The 23338-nt window shown below is 33.7% G+C and overlaps 1 protein-coding gene across 1 annotated transcript in view; it reads right to left on the bottom strand.

Moving 5' to 3' along the window:
• The window catches only part of jak2b (Janus kinase 2b), an 84982-nt gene that overhangs the window by 28248 nt on the left and 33396 nt on the right, over nt 1–23338 (bottom strand). The window contains exons 5-12 of the mRNA XM_056458751.1: nt 18101–18246; nt 16922–17216; nt 11891–12013; nt 8796–8953; nt 5698–5809; nt 4155–4341; nt 3899–4023; nt 765–899 (exon numbers count right to left, since the gene is read on the bottom strand). Of these exons, the coding sequence (XP_056314726.1) occupies nt 765–899; nt 3899–4023; nt 4155–4341; nt 5698–5809; nt 8796–8953; nt 11891–12013; nt 16922–17216; nt 18101–18246 (1281 nt within the window). The remainder of the gene's footprint in view (nt 1–764; nt 900–3898; nt 4024–4154; nt 4342–5697; nt 5810–8795; nt 8954–11890; nt 12014–16921; nt 17217–18100; nt 18247–23338) is intronic.

Here is a 23338-nt window from a genome sequence, read left to right as displayed (position 1 = left end):
TTTAATAGTTTTTTTTAAATCATTTTATTTTATATAATTAAATTTTTTCTCATTATTTTGATTTGTTATTTCTTACCATTTAATTTGTACCATTTGATTTGCTTTGATTCTATTTTATTAAATTATTTTATCATATTTTTATTAATTATTTTGTTTTTATTTTATACAGTTTACTGTATATTATTTTTTAACAATTTAATAGTTTCTTTATTCATTCTTTTTTTTTACCATTTTATTTTATTTTCAAATTATTTTATTTTATGCTACAATTTTGCCTTTAATAATTATATAGCTTAGCATCTGACATGTGTTTCTGGTCATCTAGTGTGGATGAGATCCTTTCTGAAACATGGTGAAACAGCAAGGCTAGGTTAGTTATAAAAACTATTCTAAAACTCAATAAAAGGAGCTCATTATCTGTCCTAAACAGCAGTTCACTGAATCAATTATCTAAATGATTCATTCCAAAAGGCTAATTCATTCAACAATTACACAAGCGATATGAATCACTGACACACTTTTTTTCAATCAAATGTGCTGCTCTGACTTTGTCGGAAACTATTTTCATTGGAGAGACAGCTAAAATCAATAGTTTAAACAACTTTGAGCATAACACAAGTCAGACAAAACCTCAAAACTCAATTCATTTTGAGGATCTTGATTCAGTTCTAAAACTATTTAATGCTCTCAGTGCAAGACAACCCACATTTAGGTGGTTCTGCATTTGCTCGCCCCAAAAAAAAGAAAAGTTCATAAAATCTTACCTCAGAATAATTTCTGTGTGCTTTGTCCAAGACTTTGACAATGACTTCAGTTTTATGGGTTTCTCCGTAGTCTCCCTGCTCTTTCCGAATCCCTTTGAAGATCTTTGTAAAAGTTCCCTGACCTTGACTTTCACCCTGGAAACACATTTACAACACCCTTCAAAACTGTACGGCTGGTAGGATATACAGCTGAAGTCAAAATCAAGATCATAATAATTCAGGAGGGCTAATAATTCTGACTTCAATAGGACATATATATATAAAAAAACAGTATTTGTCAAATGTTTTATAACACCATTACACTAAAAATATTTTCTTTTTGGTAATACAGGGTATACAGTATGCAGCAATCCTAATGGAAATTTCAAGACCTTTTTAAGACTTTTTAAAGACCTTCTCAGAATATTTTAAGACCTCATCGCCATTTCAAGTTCTATTCAGTATAAAACCTTTAACTTAATAAACAGTTGTAGTTAAATAAATCAATGGAGCACAACCATGAAACAGAACTTGAAACAAACCCTGAAAGAATAAATTACGCAGTTTTCAGTGACAGGCTTTAGCCACTGTTTAAACTCGTCTTTCTCCAACCAGGAGTAAGCAAACTTGCATTTATCCCATTTTGCCATCTGATTTGCTCTATGGCAGGGCTATTCAATTAGTTTGTCATGGGGGCGAGTTCATGAAAAGCATCCCAAATGAGGGGCCGGAGAGATATGACTTGCAATTTAAGTGATGACACAACTGCATATAAGAGCCCATTTGCTGTATTTTTGCTCCTTAAGACACCCACTTTGTATTATTCTACATTAAAATGTTAATAATCTGTATTTTGAATTGACATAATATTAGTGCATTGTACAATGTGGCTTTTTTTTTATACAAACATTGAAATGTTATACTTTAAAGCACAACAAAAGCAGTGCATTGCTCAAGTAGGCTTCTTAATGATAGATTTTGGTTGCACGATTATAGTCTGAAGAATAATCATGGTTTCACAGTTATGTCTAATGTAAATTTAAGCTTTGTATTAGCTAAGTATTTAAATGAACACACAACTCTCACCGCTACAGCATGAGATGTTTTCTACTCCGTGTGTCTGAAAGGCGTGAGCACATCGATCCGCTTGCGCACGCATATTGGCATATATTCTTATATTGGAAATAACGAACTTGAGCATGGAAAAGACGCGATATGTAAACGGCCCACTGCTTTAGGTAATCCAGTGTGCGTGCGTATTAGCCTTGGTGTAGCTATAAGCTCGGAACTTTAAACTAGCGCACAGGTGGCATCTCCACAGGTGGCTCACCGCAGCTGTTGTCACACTCCAGGAAAGTGTCTGAAATCTTCGGACACTGCCAGAAGTTCATCGGAGGAAAAATCTGATTGCAATGGGCTTTAAGCTGCAGACTGTGAACATGTCAAACCAACGATCAAAGATCATAAGTTTTAGCCTAGGATTTCAGGAATCTTTTAGGATTTCCCAAATTTGTCCCAAGATGACAAAATCGTAGCTGAAATCTCACAGTGTAAGGAGGGATTTAGACTTTTCTTAGGCTTTTGAGACTTCTCAGACTTCTTGAAGACTTTTGAGATTTCTTTTAGACTTCTCTTAGACTTTGAGACTTCTAATACTCCTAAGACTTCTGACACTTCTCTGAGACTACTGAGACTTCTCTGAGACTATTGAGACATCTTTTAGACTTTTCTTAGACTTTTGAGACTTCTCTCAGACTTTTGAGATTCTCTTAGACTTCTAATACTTCTGACACTTATCTAAAACTTCTCTGAGACTATTGAGACATCTTTTAGACTTCTCTTAGACTTTTGAGACTTCTAATACTCCTAAGACTTCTGACACTTCTCTGAGACTACTGAGACTTCTCTGAGACTTTTGAGACTTCTCTGAGACTTTTGAGACTTCTCTGAGACTTTTGAGACTTCTCTGAGACTTTTGAGACTTCTCAGACTTTTCAGATTATTGAGACTTCTCTTAGAATTATGAGACTTCTCTAAGACTTTTGAGACTTCTTTGAGACTTCTAATACTTCTGAGACTTCTCTGAGACTATTGAGACTTCTCTTAGAATTTTGACACTTCTCTGAGACTTTTGAGACTTCTCTGAGACTTGAGACTTCTCAGACTTTTCAGACTATTGAGACCTTTCTTAGAATTATGAGACTTCTCTAAGACTTTTGAGACTTCTCTAAGACTTTTGAGACTTCTCTGAGACTTCTAATACTTCTGAGACTTCTCTGAGACTAATGAGACTTCTTTAAGACTTTTCTTGGACTTTTGAGACTTCTCTTAGACTTTTGAGACTTCTCTTAGACGTTTGAGATTTCTCTTAGACTTTTGAGACTTCTCAGACTTTCAGACTATTGAGACTTCTCTTAGACTTTTGACACTTCTCTTAGACTTTTGAGACTTCTCTGAGACTTTTGAGACTTCTCTGAGACTTTTGAGACTTCTCAGACTTTTCAGACTTTTGAGACTTCTCTGAGACTTCTAATACTTCTGAGACTTCTCTGAGACTATTGAGACTTCTTTAAGACTTTTCTTAGACGTCTGAGACTTCTCTTAGACGTTTGAGACTTCTCTTAGACTTTTGAGACTTTTCAGACTATTGAGACTTCTCTTAAGACTTTTGAGACTTTCCTGGGACTATTGAGACTTCTCTTAGACTTTTGAGACTTTTCTGAGACTTTTGACACTTCTCTCAGACTTTTGAGACTATTGAGACTTTTCTTAGACTTTTGATATTCTCTTAGACTTTTGAGACTTCTAATACTTCTGAGACTTCTGACACTTCTCTGAGACTACCGAGACTTCTTTTAGACTTTTTTAGACTTTTGAGACTTCTCTTGGATTTTTGAGACTTCTCTTAGACCTTTCTTAAGACTTTTGAGATTTCTCTGAAACTTTTGAGACTTCTCAGACTATTGAGACTTCTCTTAGACTTTTGAGACTTCCCTGAGACTTCTCTAAAACTTTTGAGACTTCTCTAAGACTTTAGTAAATGCAAGTTCTCAATAAAGAAAGAAACACTCGAGAGATTAATGGTGTTTGCTTTTGAGTTCACAACATGCTCAACAGAATGCAATCTAGCTGAATAAATGCATTAATATGCTTACAAGCTCGAGGTCTTCTTTCTTGATTTTGTGAAAGACCATCTGGCTGATGTTGTGTCTCTGCAGTGAGGAGGACAGAGGAACCTCCAAACCCCGATGACTACGGCACACCAACAAACTCGATTTCTCTGTTTACATCAAAAACAAGTGCAAAAGAGTTACGTTATGATAAATTAAAAAATATACAGGGGGGCTAATAATTCTGACTTCAACTGCATATCATACAATCATGATAAAAAATATTAGTTGCTGTACTGACCTTTGGGCCTTGGTGAACAGCACTTGCTGAACTGAAATACGATACCATCGGATTTCACCGTTTCCTTCTGGTAACACTTGAGTAGATCCTGTAAGCTTCTAAAACTCTTTTTGGTTCCACTAAGATTGTAGTTGCCGCTTTCAGATCTTGTAATGAGACAGTGCTTGTACTCTACATCTCCATACCCCTGGTGGATAAAAAAAAAAAAGATGACCATATTAAGAGATGATTTATGAGATGATTTGCTGAGAATACACCACCGTTCAAGAGCTTGAGCTATGATTTTTAGGATGTACTCACACTAGGCATTAGTTTATTATCTTTAATAAACTGACAGTTTGCGTTCATTAAGTAAAAATGTAAAATAAATCCATATGAAACAGTCCCTTAAAGGTGACGTCGTGTCTTCAGTTTCGCGCTCCAGCACGCTTAGCACTCACACTACAAGCGTACTGCGCCAAAGCCCAACCGAACCACTTCTTCCAACCAGGCCAGGGCTGGACAACCGAACTGTAGCTGGAGCACTCACACTTGTCAAGCTAACCGGGTCAAATGCGCCCAGGCACGGTTCCCATAGCCTAGTGTGAGTACACTCTTATATAGACCATTTCAATGTGGTCATTTCATTGACCCATGAACATTTCCTGCTTGTTATCAAACTATTTCAGAACTGTAACAAGAGGCAATTCAATCATAACTTAATGTTAAAACAGCTGTCTTGACATTACTTATCAATATGCGGCTCTTTTTGGATTCTCAGAAGCTATAGAAATGAAAAATGTAAAACAGGAAATGCGTTGAGACCATTGTTTTTGTTTACAATCAAAATGGTCCACAGTGAAGATTAAATTGGACTGAATGTACGTAAATGGCACATTTATTTCATCTATGTTGATAATTATTGTAAAATGTCCCACATTTACTTACTGATGTATGGTAAACAGAGCTTTTGACATATACAAAACAACTAAAATGACAGTCTACACAGCAAAAAATTAGACTAATAGATTTTTTTTGTCTACTTTCTAGTCCAAATATCTAAAAAGGGTCTTGAATCAAGAAGCATTTTCTAGACAGGTAAAATATTGTCTTGTTTTAAGAAATAATATGCCATAATGAAGTGTTTTTTCCCTTAAAACAAGCAAAATAATCTTGTTTTTCCTTTTGACATAAGATTATCTTGCTTACCATGTTGGCAGATTATATTGGTTGTTTTAAGGAAAAACTCACTTAATTTTCACATTATTTCTTAAAGCAAGAAGAAAATGCTTCTTTATGTAAGAATTTGTAGATATTTGTAGATAATGAAAGCATTTTTGCAGTGTTGAAAGTGTAGAAAAAAATACTAAAATAGTGTGTACTAAAATAATAAATACCCATTATTTACACACACAAACATATGATTTTGTACATACATCTTACTGTTTTTACCCAATTTTTGTTGATGAGCATTAGAAAGTCACAACTTCTAAACGGCAGCGTATAAAGTTCAGCATCACAGTGAAGGAATTTTCAATATAAAAATAATCATCTGAAAACATACCCCGAACGCAAGAGTCAGAAAGTATTTGTTGTAGTCTTTAGGGCTGCAGCGGAGCACAAAGAGGCCTTTCTGGTTCCCTGACTTGCGTAGTTTACTGATAGCAAAATCCATTCTGTCAACACAGACGACAAAAACAATGATGACGACTGCAACTTGATTAAACATTTCACTGCAAACTGAAAAAATAAATATAAATCAGGGTCCAAAATTAGTTTACGACAAAAACACTTAAAAGTAGGGATGTCCAGATCAAGTTGTGTGTGCATGTTATCAGTCAGTTAAGTCCTAATTTTGAGTCCCAATTTGTTTCTTGTATTTTCCTAGTGCTAGATGGACTTTTTTAGCTTATTAATAGTTTATTAAAATCACTCCAATTTACTTTATATGTTGACAACTACACAGCTCTATGTAAGGGCTGTTATGGCAATGCTGATAAAATGACAAGTTCACTGTCAATAAAATTTTACTGACAATAAGATGTGATTTTTTAAAATCAGTATGATTTCAGTTATTGATTTAAACTTAAAAAGTTTTACTAAATTTCTTTATTGTTTAATAAAATAATAAATAATTTTTACAACAATTTTAGGTTTCAGTTTTTGGCCAAATGCATAAAACAGTCTGATATGAGAGATAAGAATAGGAGATCCCTACAATGGAGAAATCTGTGAATCATTAGCAATGTTTCCATCCAAAGTTGCGAATATGTGAAAAAATGTTAATATTTGTGAATAAAGCACGATTTCTATCACATGTGTTCCTGGGAAAGTAGTGTGATTTATGAATCATAAAATGATCCTTTCTGCAAATCCGAGTAACCACTGTTTGTCTTTTTTCCTCAATAGTAAATGAGCTGGTCTTCAGATTGGCATACGATAGACTCAGTCATGTTATCTTGCGTTTGGAGGCAGTTCAAAGGAAGTTATCAAAACTATTACAACACCATTTAAGATTAGATTGGTTAGTTTAGATTTGAAGACTAATCACATCATCAAAAATCACATGACTTTATGTGGATTTCCATCATGGATTATGCACACAACTTTTATTATTATTATTATTTTTATTTATTTATTTATTTTTCACCTTTTATTGACAGGACAGCGGAGATTAACAGACAGGAAAGTATGGGAATCAGAGAGAGGGGAAGGATCGGCAAAGGACCTCGAGCTGGGAATCAAACTCGGGTCGCCGCAAGCACCTGAGTCCTATATGTCGACGCACTAACCACTAGGCTATTGGCGCCGACATGCACACATCTTTTATTGGATTAATCGGTTTCTGCAGGTTTCACCCAGTCCAACTTAAAACTAATGACCATTATAGCTGAAATTTGAATCTTAGATTATGCACAGATCTTGTATTGGATTAATTCGTTTCTGCAGGATTCACCAAGTCAAATTAAAGGCCATTTCATTCATTCATTTTCTTTTCAGCTTAGTCCCTTTATTAATCCAGGGTCACCAGAGCGGAATGAACCACCAGTTTATCCAGCATGCATGTTTTACGCAGCGGATGCCCTTTCAGCTGCAACCCATCACCGGGAAACACCCATACACTCATTCACAAACATACACTACGGACAATTTAGCTCAGCCAATTCACCTATAGCGCATGTCTTTGGACCTGTGGGGGAAACCGAAGCACCCGAACACAAGGAGAACATGCAAACTCCACAAAGAAACGCCAACTGACCCAGCCAAGACTCAATCCAGCAACCTTCTTGCTTTGAGGTGATCATGCTAACCACTCCGCCACTGTGACGCCCTAGGACCATTTTTAAGACCATTATAGCTGAAATTTCAAACTTATATGGCTGTAACACTAAGGAATTTTTTTCTAATGGAGAGTGGAAAAGATTCTTACTGGTCCCATCAAAGAAACTCGAAACAAACTCTTTTCTTTAAAACATTTTTGGAAAAGCTTTATAAAACTATGATAATGATATGATAATATGCCAACCTCTGTCCAGGTCGGTGTCCTCGTCATATGTGGACCCCTTTATTAATGTGGGGTCACCACAGCGGATTGAACCGCCAACTTAACCAGCATATGTTTTACACAGCGGATACCCTACCAGCTGCAACCCATCACTGGGAAACACCCATATGCTCCCATTCACACATACACACTACGGACAATTTAGCTTACCCAATTCACCTATAGCGCATGTCTTTGGACTGTGGGGAAATCCGGAGCACCCTCAGGAAACCCACGTGAACACGAGGAGAACATGCAAACTCCATACAGAAATGCCAACTGACTTAGCCGGGGCTCAAACCAGCGACCTTATTGCTATGAGGCGACATTTCTACCCACAGTGCCACCGCACTGCTACAAACATTTTTTTAAGGAAGATAATTAAACCATATTAGTAAATAGAGTTATAAATAGAGTCCAGACGTGGCATGCGCGAATAAATCACGCGTAAAAGTGAACACTGAGTTTACTCGTTTCATTCACACATCAAATTCACTTAATTCGTGCGTTAAATTCATTTCACAATAGACGTGGATTCGCATCATGGGCGGGGCTTTTGTCTGCCCGGTGTCTCTAATTTCATTGCTAAATGGTTAACATGGATTTTATTGAGAGAGCAGCTGTGCTTTAGGAAAAAACAGCATAGGTTTGTTCGGCGTCGTGTCTGATCCACTAGATCCTTTCTGAGGTGCACCAAGCTCTAAGAGTTTGAAAACTCCTCTAGAAACTATACCTGGATGATGGAAGCTTTCAGTGGTGCTTAAGACTGAGCCGAGCCCAGTTTGATGAGCTGTTGCCTGGTGTCGGCAGGAGGATTTCCCCTCCAGATTTAGTTAACGTGGTGCGAATGTCCGCTGAAGTTCAGATTTTCCAATTTGAGCGATTTACGCTCAACTCACGCCACTTCATTCGAATCGCGCCACAGGATGTCTATTCATGTATTTGCATTGACTTAATATGTAAATCACTGTGAACGCACCATTGGAATTTATGCACATCTTGGAACTTAAATTCGGAATTTTTGTTAAATGCAATACACAAAACAAGCACATAAAAACAGATGGATGGAAACATGAGCTATATGAGAGTGGTTTGTGGTCATTTTGTGTGGAGCTCACGATATCGGGCCGTGGCAGTAGCTCTCGATGGCCTCCAGCAGATACGGCGGGACGACATCCTTACAGAGGTAGTGATGTGCATCTGTGGTCAGTCTGTAGTAACCATCAATTAGAGATACAAACGACAAGGCCTGCATTGAGGAGGAAAACACCAACTCCTGTTTAGGAAAAAAAAAAAAAGGGGGGGGGGGGTCCCATTTTAGTACAAGATTTGTAATTATTTTCAGATAATAGCATGAAGAAATAATGTAGATATGTAGGGTTTCATATAACATTGACTTACAAGACACTTTTACCACATTATATACAATAACTTCTTATTCTCATAATTAAAATACAACAAGAAAAAATACAGAACTCATTTTTTGGACTAATTGTTTAAGACGAATGAATTGACTTGACTTTATTGTCATTCACATGCACTAGTGTACAAAATTTCATAGCATTGGCTCTGCAGTTTCAATAAAGAATAACCCTAATCCTAAACAAGTAAATAAACAATATAATATACTAATATCATCAACAAATGATATGAAAGAAAGAGTTCGAGAAAGATAGAAGAATGAATAAAAAATACTGGAGTTTCTGGCTTTGATCTGCATTTCTACCAGAGCGGTTGTTAATATGGCCTGAAGTGATTAGATTGTAAATGCTGAAAAGTACAGAGAGGTTTTAACTTGTCAGGTCATTTCTACTAGAAAGCTGCTAATTTGTAATGGTTGTATTTTTCAGCATGATAATGAGCCCAAACACACTGCTAATGAAATCCTATTTGGAGAGGAAAAACTGCTGATGAAACAAAGACAGTCATGAAATGGCCTCCACAGAGTCCAGACCTGAATATTATACAGTATACAGTATGTATAGGCGGTTAGAGATTTGCCTAGAAAGAAAAAGAAAAATAGAACATGCTAAATTTAAGGAAGAACTCTTAAAAATGCTGAGAGATGCTTGATATTAAACAGCAGTTTCAGAGTCAACAGACTTTTGATGCTAGTCTTTTGATTGCAAAAGTAATTTTGTTCTGAATATTGTGGTCATATTTCCCATATTTTCTGTTTGTATATTAAAGGTATAGTTCACCCAAAAGTAATGATCCTGCACTTAATCAATGCCTTTTAGATAGATAGACTTCTACAAAGTCTTAGGCTCCTAAAGCTGGTGGTGGCCTGACACTCTTGCATAGTACGATATCTATCTATCTATCTATCCATCCATCCATCCATATATATATATAGATATATATATAGACATATATATATATATATATATATATATATATCTATATATAGATATATATATATATATATATATATCTATATATATATATCTATATATATATATCTATATATATATCTATATATATATCTATATATATATATCTATATATATATCTATATATATATATCTATATATATAGATATATATATATATCTATATATATAGATATATATATATATATCTATATATATATATATATATATATATATATATATATATATATATATATATATATATATATATATATATATATATATCTATATATATATATCTATATATATATCTATATATATATCTATATATATATCTATATATATATATCTATATATATATATCTATATATATATATCTATATATATATATCTATATATATATCTATATATATATATATATATATCTATATATATATCTATATATATATCTATATATATATATATATATATATATATATATATATATATATATATATATATATATCTATCTATATATATATATATATCTATCTATCTATCTATCTATCTATCTATCTATATATAAATAAAAAAATAAAGAAATATTATATATATATATATATATATATATATATATATATATATATATATATCTATCTATCTATCTATCTATATATATATAAATAAAAAAATAAAGAAATATTATATATATATATATATATATATATATATATATATATATATATATATATATATATATATATATATATATATATATACATACATACACACACATACGAAAACACTAATTCCTGTTTAGAAACAAAATGGGAGGGGGAAAAATAATCCTATTTCACAATATGATCTGAAAATATTCTCAGATAATAGGAGGAAATAATGTATTATTTCTCTATTGTCTGAACAAGAATTGACACGTGCAGGGTTTCAGATTACATTGGCTCACAAGACGCTTTTACCACATTTTTATATATATATATATATATATATATATAGATATATATATATATATATATATATATATATATATATATATATATATATATATATATATATATATATATATTCCTACATATATAAATAATAATATAATTACTACTATACATATATATTTAATTACTTTTTCGCTTTATTAAAATACAACTATAAAATACAGGTATGGTTTGATTTTTAGGTCTAATCTTTAAGACGTATAAAAGAAAGATGAAAGAATTAATAAAAAATACTGCATTTGATCTACATTACTGCCAGAGCTGTTGTCAACATTCCCTGAATTGATGGGATTATGAATGCTGAAAAGTACAGACAGGTTTTTATTTCCCATATTTTCTGTTTGCATAATAAAGGTATGGTTCACCCAAAAGTAATGACCCTGCACTTGCACAACACCTTTTTAGATTTGTGCAAAAGTCTTAGGCTCCCAAAGCTGGTGGTGGCCTACAATTATTGCTTAAGGGGGGCCAATAATATTGACCTTAAAATGGTTTAAAAAATGTTTTAACTGCTTTTAGTCTAGTTCAAATAAAACAAATAAGACTTTCTCCAGAAGAAAAAATATTATGGGAAATACAGTGAAAAATTCCTTGCGCTGTTTAACATCATTTTGGAAATATCACAGGAGGGCGAATAATTTTGACTTCAACTGCATAAAACACAAACTCCTATTTAGAAAAAAACAGGGGGAAACAAATCCCATTTTAGTGCATGATCTGTAAATATTCTCAGATAATAGCAGGAAGAAATTGCGAAGTTCAAAGGCGCCGCGAGCACCTTTAACATGGCGCAACAATGAAAGGATATCCCAGTGAACAATGTAGATGGGTTTCGCTTTTACAGCAGACTTACTAGAGGTGTTCCATCCTGTCTGTTGATGGAGACAATGCGGTTCATGTTGGTACCGTCTTTGCTGGCTTGCCTGATGCTGATATCGACAACTTCCGCGAAATCACAATACGTCTGCAGCTGGTCCTGGTAAGAAAGTACAATAGTGTTGTGAGACTTCACTAGCCGAAAAAGACCCCCTTTCATTTTGGCATCAGTACAGAAATATTAATAAACATGACAAGGCTGGCATTTCCTTTAGGATTTGCCAATGCATTCAAGAGAGCAAAGGAATTGTTTTGAAGTTACAGGCAGGTTTGGGTTTAAGGATGTAGTACAGCATAAATGCTCAATCACAACTGCTTTGATATTGTTATGACGCTCTATTTTCTGAACAAGAATTGACATGTGCAGGGTTGCAGATTAAATTTGCTCATAAGACACTTCTACAAGAAAAAAAAAAGTTATCTTCCACTCAGAACGTAAACTAGTCTAAAAATAAATAACAAGAGATTCTGAACAAGAATTGACATGTGCAGGATTGCAGATTAAATTTGCTCATAAGTAGGGCCAGTCAGAATCTGCTGACATTCTTTGCCATTTCTGCAGAGAATTTAGTAAAAAAATCTGCAGATTTCTGTGGAATGATTTTAGGAGTATCATAACTAAAACTTAAAATAAGAAATAAAAGAACAAAAAAAAAATTATACCTTTTTAACAATTATTTAATGTCTACAATGCAAATCCAGTTAGAATCACCTATTTGGTAAATAAAGCAAGTCTCTCGTATAATATATCTACGAAAAGACAGAAAATATTACTTCACAAACTATATTGTACATAAATCAAATAAACATTTTAATATTACTATTATTATATCAGAATAATGTTAGCAAAATTAATTTAAAAACTGAATAAATATGAATTTACACACGTTTACACAAGTGAATACATAGACTCAACGATCTGTGGAAATCTGCAGATTTCTGCGCGCACAGATTCTGTGTTGGCCTACTCATAACACAGTTTACTAAGCAAAAAAAGGAAGTTATCTGCCATTCAGAAAGTTTACTAGTCAATTAAATAAATAAATAAATAAATAAATAAATAACAGGACTTTCTGAACAAGAATTGACATGTGCAGGGTTGCAGATTAAATTTGCTGATAAGAAACTTTTAAAACAAACAAAATAAGGACGTTATCTGCCACTTAGAACGTGTAATATTCAAATAAATAAATAAAAATCTACATAAATGAAATGACTACTTTTAATGTCTGAAGTTTTGGTTTGATTTGTGGATGTTGATGGCTCCTGATTCAAAGACAAATCTTCAAATTTTCATACACCTTTTCAAAAGCCAAATTTAAGCATTTCTAATTATTCCAGCACTTTACAAGGGTGGCAAATAGCATACATGCATACGACATCACATCATATCAGATGCCATTTTTTCTAGTACTTTATAATAAAATTATAGTATCCAAGGAAAGCTTTTGATGTTTGTGCCAAGTCAAGCATTAAATTACTATCATTTACTCTTTTAAGTGTCATTTACTCATCTTAAATGTGTCATCTTTCATTTAAAATGTATACTTATTTCAATTTCTTTCATTGCTCACTCATGAAACTGTAATCTCCATGCATTTTTTCCTGTCCCATTGGTTAATCAAAAAGTGTCCATAAAGACAGGCAGACACAGATTCAAGAGTTTTCATTTTATGCAAAAACATATTAACAAAAAAAGAATAATAATTATAATTTTATCTATATTTTTAAAATTCAATTATTTGTACCTATTTAGTACATTTATAAAAAGCAACAGTTAAATCAGCAAGCAGTTTCAAGAACTTTATTTAAAAAAAATTAAGCACTTTTTCTACATATGAAACCATGAAAACTACATTATTTTAAGGATTTCCAGCACCCTACCAACCCTCTAACTCATTGTGTTTCCCAACCCTGTTCCTGGAGGCACACCAACAGTACATATTTTGGATGTCTCCGTTATCTGACCCATTAACTTCAGGTTTTAGAGTCTCTTCTGACGTTATGATAAGTTGATTCAGGTGTGTTTGATTAGGGAGAGGTTGAAAATGTGGACTGTTGGTGTGCCTTCAGGAACAGGGTTGGGAAACACTGCTCTAACTTATGATGATGTTTGTTTCCACACCATATTTGACTTTTTGTTCTTTTATAAGGTGGAAAATTAAAATTCTATATAAATTGCATATTTTAAAGTATTTACAAGGGTTAAAACAAAAATGTATTTCTGTAGACTGAAAATGCATGACCAGTGTTTACATTTCTGTTGTTCTACTGATCTTTAATATAAGAGTCATTATGCTAACTTACTGTTTTGATAGCATCTGACATGGTTTCCTACAGATAGCATCATTATTTTTCATTCTGAATGTAGTCTTATCAACATATCTGCTTCTGGTATGTTTAAGTGCGGGTGATGTAGTGTTGCCAGATATTGCTTAAAAAAATAAAATAAAATTTTGGAAATAGGATCCAGAATGGCTAAACCCAAGCTCTTTCTTCCCACTTTATTAATTCCCTAATTATTTACATAACACTGTGATATAAAATCAGTCTAATAAAGCAACACTTATAATAGCAAGATCTGGCAACATGATCAAATAATGCAACCTTGCTAAGCAAAGCAAGCATATTTGAAGTATTTGAAGTATCTTCTTTATAAAATGAGTCTCTACATTAAATAGCACATTCATATTTTTAAAATGTTGTAAAATATTTATTTTTAATATTTGTAAATAATGACAATGATGATGTTTTTTTATTTGATGCCATGTCAGCAACTAAATATTTTTATTATTTATTTTTATAACCCTTGTGCACTGTTCAAATGTACTACCCTTTTGTTATGTTCGGGAACTGAATTAAACTGCTGTAAAAATGTTTTTTTTTTTTTTGCATAAATCTGCTTATCAACCTCAGTCCTGATCAAAACTACTAAATGTTTTTAAAATTATTCAATTCAACTCAATTCACCTTTATTTGTATAGCGCTTATACAATGTAGATTGTGTCAAAGCAGCTTCACATAAAAGGTCACAGTAAATAGGAACAGTGTAGTTCAATTTGATTTGTTTAAGTTCAGTTCAGTTTAGCTCAGTTCAGTGTGGTTTAATAATCACTACTGAGAGTCCAAATATTGAAGAGCAAATCCAACGATGCGCAGCTCTACAGATCCCGAACCATGCAAGCCAGTGGCGACAGCGGAGAGGGGGAAAAAAAACTTCACTAATGGCGGAAGTGAAGAAAAAAAAAACCTTGAGAGAAACCAGGCTCAGTTTGGCACGATCATTTTAATTTCTCCGCTGGCCAAACGTCTTGTGCAGATGACAAATTACAAGATTTTAACTTTTTAATTGCCAAATTCACAAATGATGTCACTGATTTGGTAAACAAAAACACACGCACACACACACAAAATGACGTATTTTCAATATAAAAAGTAATTGTAGACTGGATTTTTTTACCTTTTATCACAGTCTTGGATAGGCATGGGATAATAACCGTTTTCAAGGTATACCACGGTTTGGAAAAGTCAAGGTTTTAAAATTGCTAAGTTTTCTGCAATACCATTCCTAGGGTATGTGTACAATTCTATATTTACATTTTTTGTTTGTTTGTTTTTTTTAAGACAACAGTATCTCCTGCAGAAAAGATGTTTTAAATTGTAAAAAAATCTGTTTTTATAGTTTTAGTCTGACATGTTTTACTGCTCCAAAATATTTTAAATGTTTCTCAAAATAAAATATACTGTGTTCAAAAGGGAAAACATTTTTTGTTTTTTACCCAGACATTTAAAAAGAATATATTTTAGAGCAGTAATCACAATAGCATGAAACCGCGAAACTGTGATGTTTTTATCCAAGGTTATCATACCGTCAGAATCTTATACCGGCCCATGCCTAGTCCTGGACATGTGAACGATTAGTAACAACATTGGCTTTGATGCATTGTTAGATTTTCATTTTTTCTGCTTAATTTACTGTTGGTGGCTGTTTTTGCCTTATTGACTTCCATTATAAGCACATTTGATGGTGTGTAAATACACAGTCTTTGTTTTTGTTTACTCCATGTAGTTCTGAGAGCTGAGATGCAGATTTTGATTTCCTCAGACACATCAAGGTAAGTGCGCAAAGGTCACTCTCACAGACACACATACACACACTTTAATTTGCAGTTATACTCCATGTTATATCCAGAAACTAAGCTTTATTTTGCACAGGCCTATCTAAAGGGTTAATGGTGCCAACTGATGATCAACAGTAAAAAATACAAATTGTTCCCCATAAGGAAAAACCACCAACAATCAAAAATGCATGATTATATGGTGTCATGGTTTTTTTAATAAAAAAAAAGTGGTTATAATGGAAGTCAATGGGGCAAAAGCAGTAAACAACAGCTGTAAATTAGAGAGAAAAAATTATCAAAAACAATGCATTACAGGCTATGTTGTTTCACATGTCCAAGACTTTGATAAAAGGTTACAAAAATCCAGTCGACAATTACTTTTTATATTGAAAATACGTCATTTTGTGTGTTTTTCACCAAATCAGTTACAAAATGAATGACTGAATGAATGAATTTGGCAATTAAAGAGTTAAAATTCAGTATTTTTCTAAACAATTTAGTAGTTTTGATCCGGACTGAGGTTGATTTAACATATTTATGCAAAGAAATATTGAAAAATAAATATTAATCTGATGCATTTAAAAAAAAATTAATTATTTTCTCAAAATATGTGTCAAAATAAGATTTGTCACCAAAAATCATTCAGCTAGCTGAAACACACAAAAAGTTTTGGCCAAATTGAGACTCAAAATCACCTCAGAGTGGATGAAAACATCTCCAACAACAAATAAGGGTTAAAGAATACATAAATTTTCACAAGAGTGCTAATAAATTGGCCTACAACTATATATATATTTGTACCGATACATCAATCATGTTTGTTTTGTGTATCTGCAAAGTGCAGTGTGATTTTTGAGAACTACTTGAAAGGAAAGGCCAGCGTTTACCTCAGACTGTGTGTCTTTATGCCGCTCGTGGCACCACTGAATGCCTCGATCTGCAGAGACGACGATGGTGACCTGCTCGGCCGAGGGCTCTTTGACCTGGAAGCGTTCGGTGTAGAAACCCGAGTCCAGAGACTCCAGGCTGATCAGGTATTTGAGCTTCAGGTCTCGCGCTGTGGCTCGGCACTGGCTCAGCTGCTGCACCACTTTCCGGAAGCGATATCGGATGCGCTTTCTTGTGACGAAATGGTAGTCCTGGATTCGCTCCCTCATGTCTTTCGGGAGGAAAGACTTATAGCTGTGAATAAAGCAGATGATGAGTGTTACTATTAAGCACAGGCTTCTGTCTTTCACGTGATGAACGAACGACTCAAACCTGATAGAAGACACGAAAAAGGAACTACTCTTGTCCCCAACATGTGCAAATGAACGATTCACTTCCTGAAAAAACTCATCGTTCTTGAGTCGCATAAAAGATTCATTAAAAAAATAATTGAATCACTCCATCACCATTAACAATATTGTGGCTGAATTAGTCAAACAGAGAAGGACTACTATTTCAAATGCAGAAGCAAATGCTCAGACTTTGATTGAAGATTACCAAATCAAACATTTTTTGTCAGTCAATTAACTTACACAGATTAATTGTTCACCTAAAGCATAACAAATGTGTGCTGGCAGAATAAACATTGTACATTTTGATTTCACACAGACTTTAAAGGTCCCGTGAAGTGCCTTGAAATGTGCATTTTTATTCGATGTTTGACATGATCTCAACCAAAACACGAAGAGAGGGTGGGTCATAGTGTAGCTCCTCCCCTTTTTATAAAAAAGCCAATAGCGTATTGTTTTATCACTGTTCTGCCAATGAGAGCGGTTGAGCTCAAGCACATCAAATGTGAAGCGTCTTAAAGGGGGCGGGGCATGTCAGATACAAGAGAGCATTTGCTCGTTAACGATTTGATGAGAGACTGAAGGTACGAGGTGACGTAAATAAAACCATGTAGGCCGAAGTGACAAGCTTTACATGTTTCTATCAGTTTTATATCTTCTAAACGTGAATTGTCATTATTTTAGTGTGCTTATAGATATCCTAAAAATGAGCAATACTGATACTAACATCTAAAACATATTATTTTAATTTCATGGGACCTTTAAGGGATACATTTCAAGTAGTAGTACCTAATGTCATTATAGATGTCCAGCGGCGAGCAATCTTTTTCTTTGGCGGTCCTCATCATGTCCAGGACAGCCATGCCAAGGCACTCCTCCTGATTCTCGTGGCTTCCTGACAACTTCACCCAGCCATTGACAAAGTCACTCCTCCACTGCATGCACAAAACACAGATGTTATTTCAGATATATAATAAGCTGAATAATAATAATAATAATAATAATAAATAAATAAATATATAAAGAAAGAAATATATAAAGAAAGAAAGAAAGAAAGAAAGAAATATATAAAGAAAGAAAGAAAGAAAGAAAGAAAGAAAGAAAGAAAGAAAGAAAGAAAGAAAGAAATATATAAAGAAAGAAAGAAAGAAAGAAATATATAAAGAAAGAAAGAAAGAAAGAAAGAAAGAAAGAAAGAAAGAAAGAAAGAAAGAAAAAAATATGGTAATAATAATATTAGCATTATTATTGTTGTTATTTTTTAAACATATGTAGGATTACAGTTGGTTAAAATGGAAAATTTTGTTTGGGGTGGTGGACTTGAATGGACTTTAAGCCTAGGGAATTGATTCTGAGAACATGCACTGAAGTACTTCGGCCAGTGAATATATCTTCATGCGACAGTACATGAAGGAATTTACATTTTGGATGAACTGTAGTTGAAGACAAAATTAATAGCCCCCTTTGAATTTTTTTTTCATTTTTAATATTTCCCAAATTATGTTTGACAGAACGAGGAAATTTTCACAGTATGTCTGATAATATTTTTTCTTCTGGAGAAAGTCTTATTTGTTTTATTTTGGCTAGAATAAAATCAGTTTTTAATTTTTAAAAAAACATTTTAAGGACAAAATTATTAGCCCCTTTAAGCTATATATTTTTTCAATGGTCTACAGAACAAACCATCATTATACAATAACTTGCCTAATTACCCTAACCTGCTTAATTAACCTAATTAACCTTGTAAAGCCTTTAAATGTCACTTTAAGCTGTATGGAAGTGTCTTGAAAATTATCTAGTAAAATATTATTTACTGTCATCATGGCAAAGATGAACTAAATCGGTTATTAGAAATGAGTTATTAAAACTATTATGTTTAGAAATGTGTTGAAATTTTTTTCTTTCGGTTAAACAGAATGCCAAGCCATGATTTTTCCTTCACCAAACTTGACTGATTTTTTATGTGAATATTGGGTCCATGCGGGCTCCAATATATCTTCTTCAGTATTTGTGATGATTGTAATGCAGTTCAACAGATGATTCATCCAAAAATATACCTTCTGCCTCTTTTCCAAATGATCAACTAGAATATATATATATATATATATATATATATATATATATATATATATATATATATATATATATATATATATATATATATATATATATATATATATATATATATATATTGCATTTTTATATGATGTATTTCAAGGTAGCTTAGCTTTATAAACTTTATTAAGAGAACTTGCACTAAAAATGGTACAGTAATAATACACTTAAAAATCATAATTTTCCATCTTCATTTGTACTTTTGAAAACACTTTGAATGGATATTGCCTCTGACAGAAACAAAATAAATGTCCACTCTTGTTATTGGCTAACATAAATCCCATCATATCCACTCCCGCTTTTATGAAAATGTCACTCAAAACTACAAAAATCACAATAACTCATAATAAAAGTATTGCTTGTTGCTTGGTTAATTTTAGTTTTAAGAGGACTATTTTCACTCATTTTCATTAACAACTTGTAATATTTCAGTTTGATGTGTATCAACATACAATCCACTAGTGGTCGATGACTTACAGCCAATAACATTTCATTGTAAATAACCAATAACAATACAGTTCTGAGTGGAAAAACCCACAGCAAATCTGAAAGCAAGGCTACATTGTGAAAGCATGAACCACAAACAAAGCAGCCGCAGATTGAAAAACACGTGCACGCATGATGATGGCGCACTGCTGCCTCAGCAACGCACTTAAAAACGACTCCCGTCCCTGTCAGACTTGCACTTTTACAGGACATAAACCCATATAATCCAACGAGGTCAGAAAGAGGTCACCACCAAACAGATCACAGCTTAATTTTAAACCCCTATAAGCCTCGGCTCTCCCCAGCTGAACTCAACATGATGGTCGTCTGACTCCACGCTTCAGCTAAAACAGGATATTTTTGGATCAGCGAACAAATCGGGCCACAGTGACAGTAACCTAAATTCAGGAATATGTATTCATTTCTCAAGCGATATGGTAAGAATGTAACTTCAGGCTATGACTATGCGAAAAAATAACTCTTGAACAAACACACTGAAGAATATTTGGCATTTTTCGACTGATATAGTAAGAACGTAACTCCGGGCTATGACTGTAAAACACTTGAACAAAGCAGAGATTAATAATTTTTTTAATTATTTAGACCTTTAGTTTACCAGGAAAACGTCTTGAGATTTTTCAAGAGTGTCCTTGAAGAGTTTTGTTTTGGTCACACATAATTTTGTGTTTTAATTTATGGGTATTGGTTGACTAAAACTTCTCAGCTGTGTTGTTCAGCGCTGCAGTATCATATAATCACAATGAACATTCGCTTTTCAAAGTATTATATAGAACTAGGGCTGGGTGATATGGGCAAAAATTATATATCGATATTTTTAGGAGGAATGACGGTATACAATATGTATCCGGTATTTTCCCATAAATGGTTACTTGAGAGTCAAAGCTTTTATTAAAACTTTATTAAACAGTTTTTGAGCAAAATATAATTCAAACACTGGGGTTTCCCTCCCTGTTATTATCATCATAATAATTATAATTCTTATATTGTTATTTGTAGAATGAGTAGCTAACAGCGAGATATTATAATAGAAAAAGAAATGTTTGGTGGATAAATGCATGTTTTTTTATTTTTTTTGTTTTAATAATCATTTAAACCACCAACCGTTTGTACATGAGGCACACAGACAAAATCAAACCCCATCCTTCAGTTAAGGGGCTAAAATAAATAAATCAATTAAAGAGAATAAATAAATAAATAAATAAATACAATGATAAGAATATAATCAGAATTGAAGTTAATATGCAATAACAGACCAGAAGGCAGAGCTAAATGTGTTATGACATAAATGTAAAGAAGAGACCGTTGTGTAAGAAATACTGAACTTATAATCAGTGAATATGAGTTGGTTTCACTTTCGATATTCGGTATAAATTCGTGCCATTTTGGCGTTTTTAATTCTTTTGAACACATGCAGGTGCTGCTTGTCAATTTGACAAGGCTTCTATGTTTGTTCTTGCTGTCAATTGCGGAGGAAATGATCGGTAAAAGGTTTCTAATAAACCGCTGTGACAGCAGCAGGCGCTGTGTGACATGCTTGCACGCGAGGGGGAGTCAGATTTCGATACAACACCGGCACTGCATGTCACGTGTAGTGATGGGTCGTTCTTGAACGATTCGTTCATTTTGAACATATCATCAGGCTGTTGATGTTGCCATCTACTCTGCAGATCTCTCGCATGCCCCTGAAATGAATGTAACGCCAAACCATGATTTTTCCTTCACCAAACTTGACTGATTCAATGAGAATCTTGGTTCCATGCGGGTTCCATTAGGTCTTCTGCAGTATTTGTTATGATTGAGATGCAGTTTAACAGATAATTCATCTAAAAAAATCTACCTTATGCCACTTTTCCAAATGATCGACTAAAAGTCAAGTTATTATTTGTTACTCTTACAACTGAGATCAACAACAAGACTTTAGTCAGGTAGTGCACATTCTTTTAAATAAATACTTTTCTCAAAGGATGCAGGTATTTTTGTTTCTCGTGGATACTTATGAATTACTGTCAATAATATCATTATAGCAATAAATACCAGAAAGAATTGTGATATCATTTTAAATCCATATCAGCTGTTCCTAGTTCTAACATTCTTCAGAATATCTTCTTTTGTGTTCAACAGAAAAAAGAAAGAAGCTCAAACAGCTTTGAAACATGTGAATGTTAAATAAATGACAGAAATTTCATTTTGGATTTTTATTATTTAATAAATCAGAATCTGCTAAGACAGAGTTTGATCAGTGTGAGGCTCTGCTCGATCAAAAACGGATAAGCACGAATGTAAATAAGAGATTAATTGTGCAGTACAGATGTTCCTTGATTTTTATTATGAAGGGTTGCAGCTGAGCTTAACTGAAATGAGCTTTGTTCATTATAAAAGCAAGAACACTTTGCTGGGTTTTTGTATTTATACTTCATTATTTGAGGAACAGTTTTGTTTATATGTTGCTAAGAACACTCTGCCAATGTATATACAATGGACAAATGCTAAAAATGGACAGGAAAAAACTCTGGGGTGATTTGGAGTCTTAGGGTGCTTTCACACTAGCACTTTTGGTCCGCACCCGGGTTTGATGTCAGAGTACGGTATGTTTAGCTAATGTGAACGTGTCTTCTGAACTCGGGTGCGCACCCGCGAACCGTACCAGAGTCTGCCTGAAAGAGGTGGTCTGGGGTACGGTTCATGCAAACTCTGGTCCGGTTCACTTCTAGTATGAATGCAATCGTACCAATTAATGGATTGAACCGCCAACTATATGACAAACTATCGTTTTCATAACGTTCATTTGTGTGTGTGTGTGTGTGTGTGTGTGTGTGTGTGTGTGTGTGAGCGCGTCGCGTATTGTACCTTGGTGACAAGTGGGAGTGAGCCAGGGCAAACACAGTGATAATGTCTGCTTGTCTCCACCAAAAACAGCTTCTGCAGACATTGCGTGATGTTCTGAATGTTTATAATATTTTTGCGACAGAGACACGAGTCACTTTCTCTATGTCCAAAACCAAAAGATTCAGTAAAAGCAGAATGACCATGATGTCCAGACGTCTTTCTATTTTGTCTCTTTGCTTTCATATCTGTGGTTCAGTTCATTTGGTCTGGACCAAGGGCAACAAATGATATATTGTAGCATTTTTCTGCTGCTTTTGGGTCCTTTTCACACTGATTGCTTTGGTACGAACCAGTTGAAAAGAACCAAAATGCAGTCATGTGACAAAACACACGTCACTCATTGGCCAGATGTTATTGAATGCATTTCCTGAACTGCCTTTCTCCTGTTCAGAAATAACACGTGGCAAAATGCCAATGGATCTCTCGCAAGTAAACAAACCGGCAGACACAAAATGTGGCTTTTTACTATGGAGGGACGACTGCGCTGGCTGATTGTATCCCTGGTCATAGTATATTATA

Source organism: Danio aesculapii, chromosome 5 (genome assembly GCF_903798145.1).
Source record: "Danio aesculapii chromosome 5, fDanAes4.1, whole genome shotgun sequence".
Lineage (NCBI taxonomy): Eukaryota > Metazoa > Chordata > Actinopteri > Cypriniformes > Danionidae > Danio > Danio aesculapii.
This window is presented reverse-complemented; position numbering and strand designations above follow the sequence as displayed.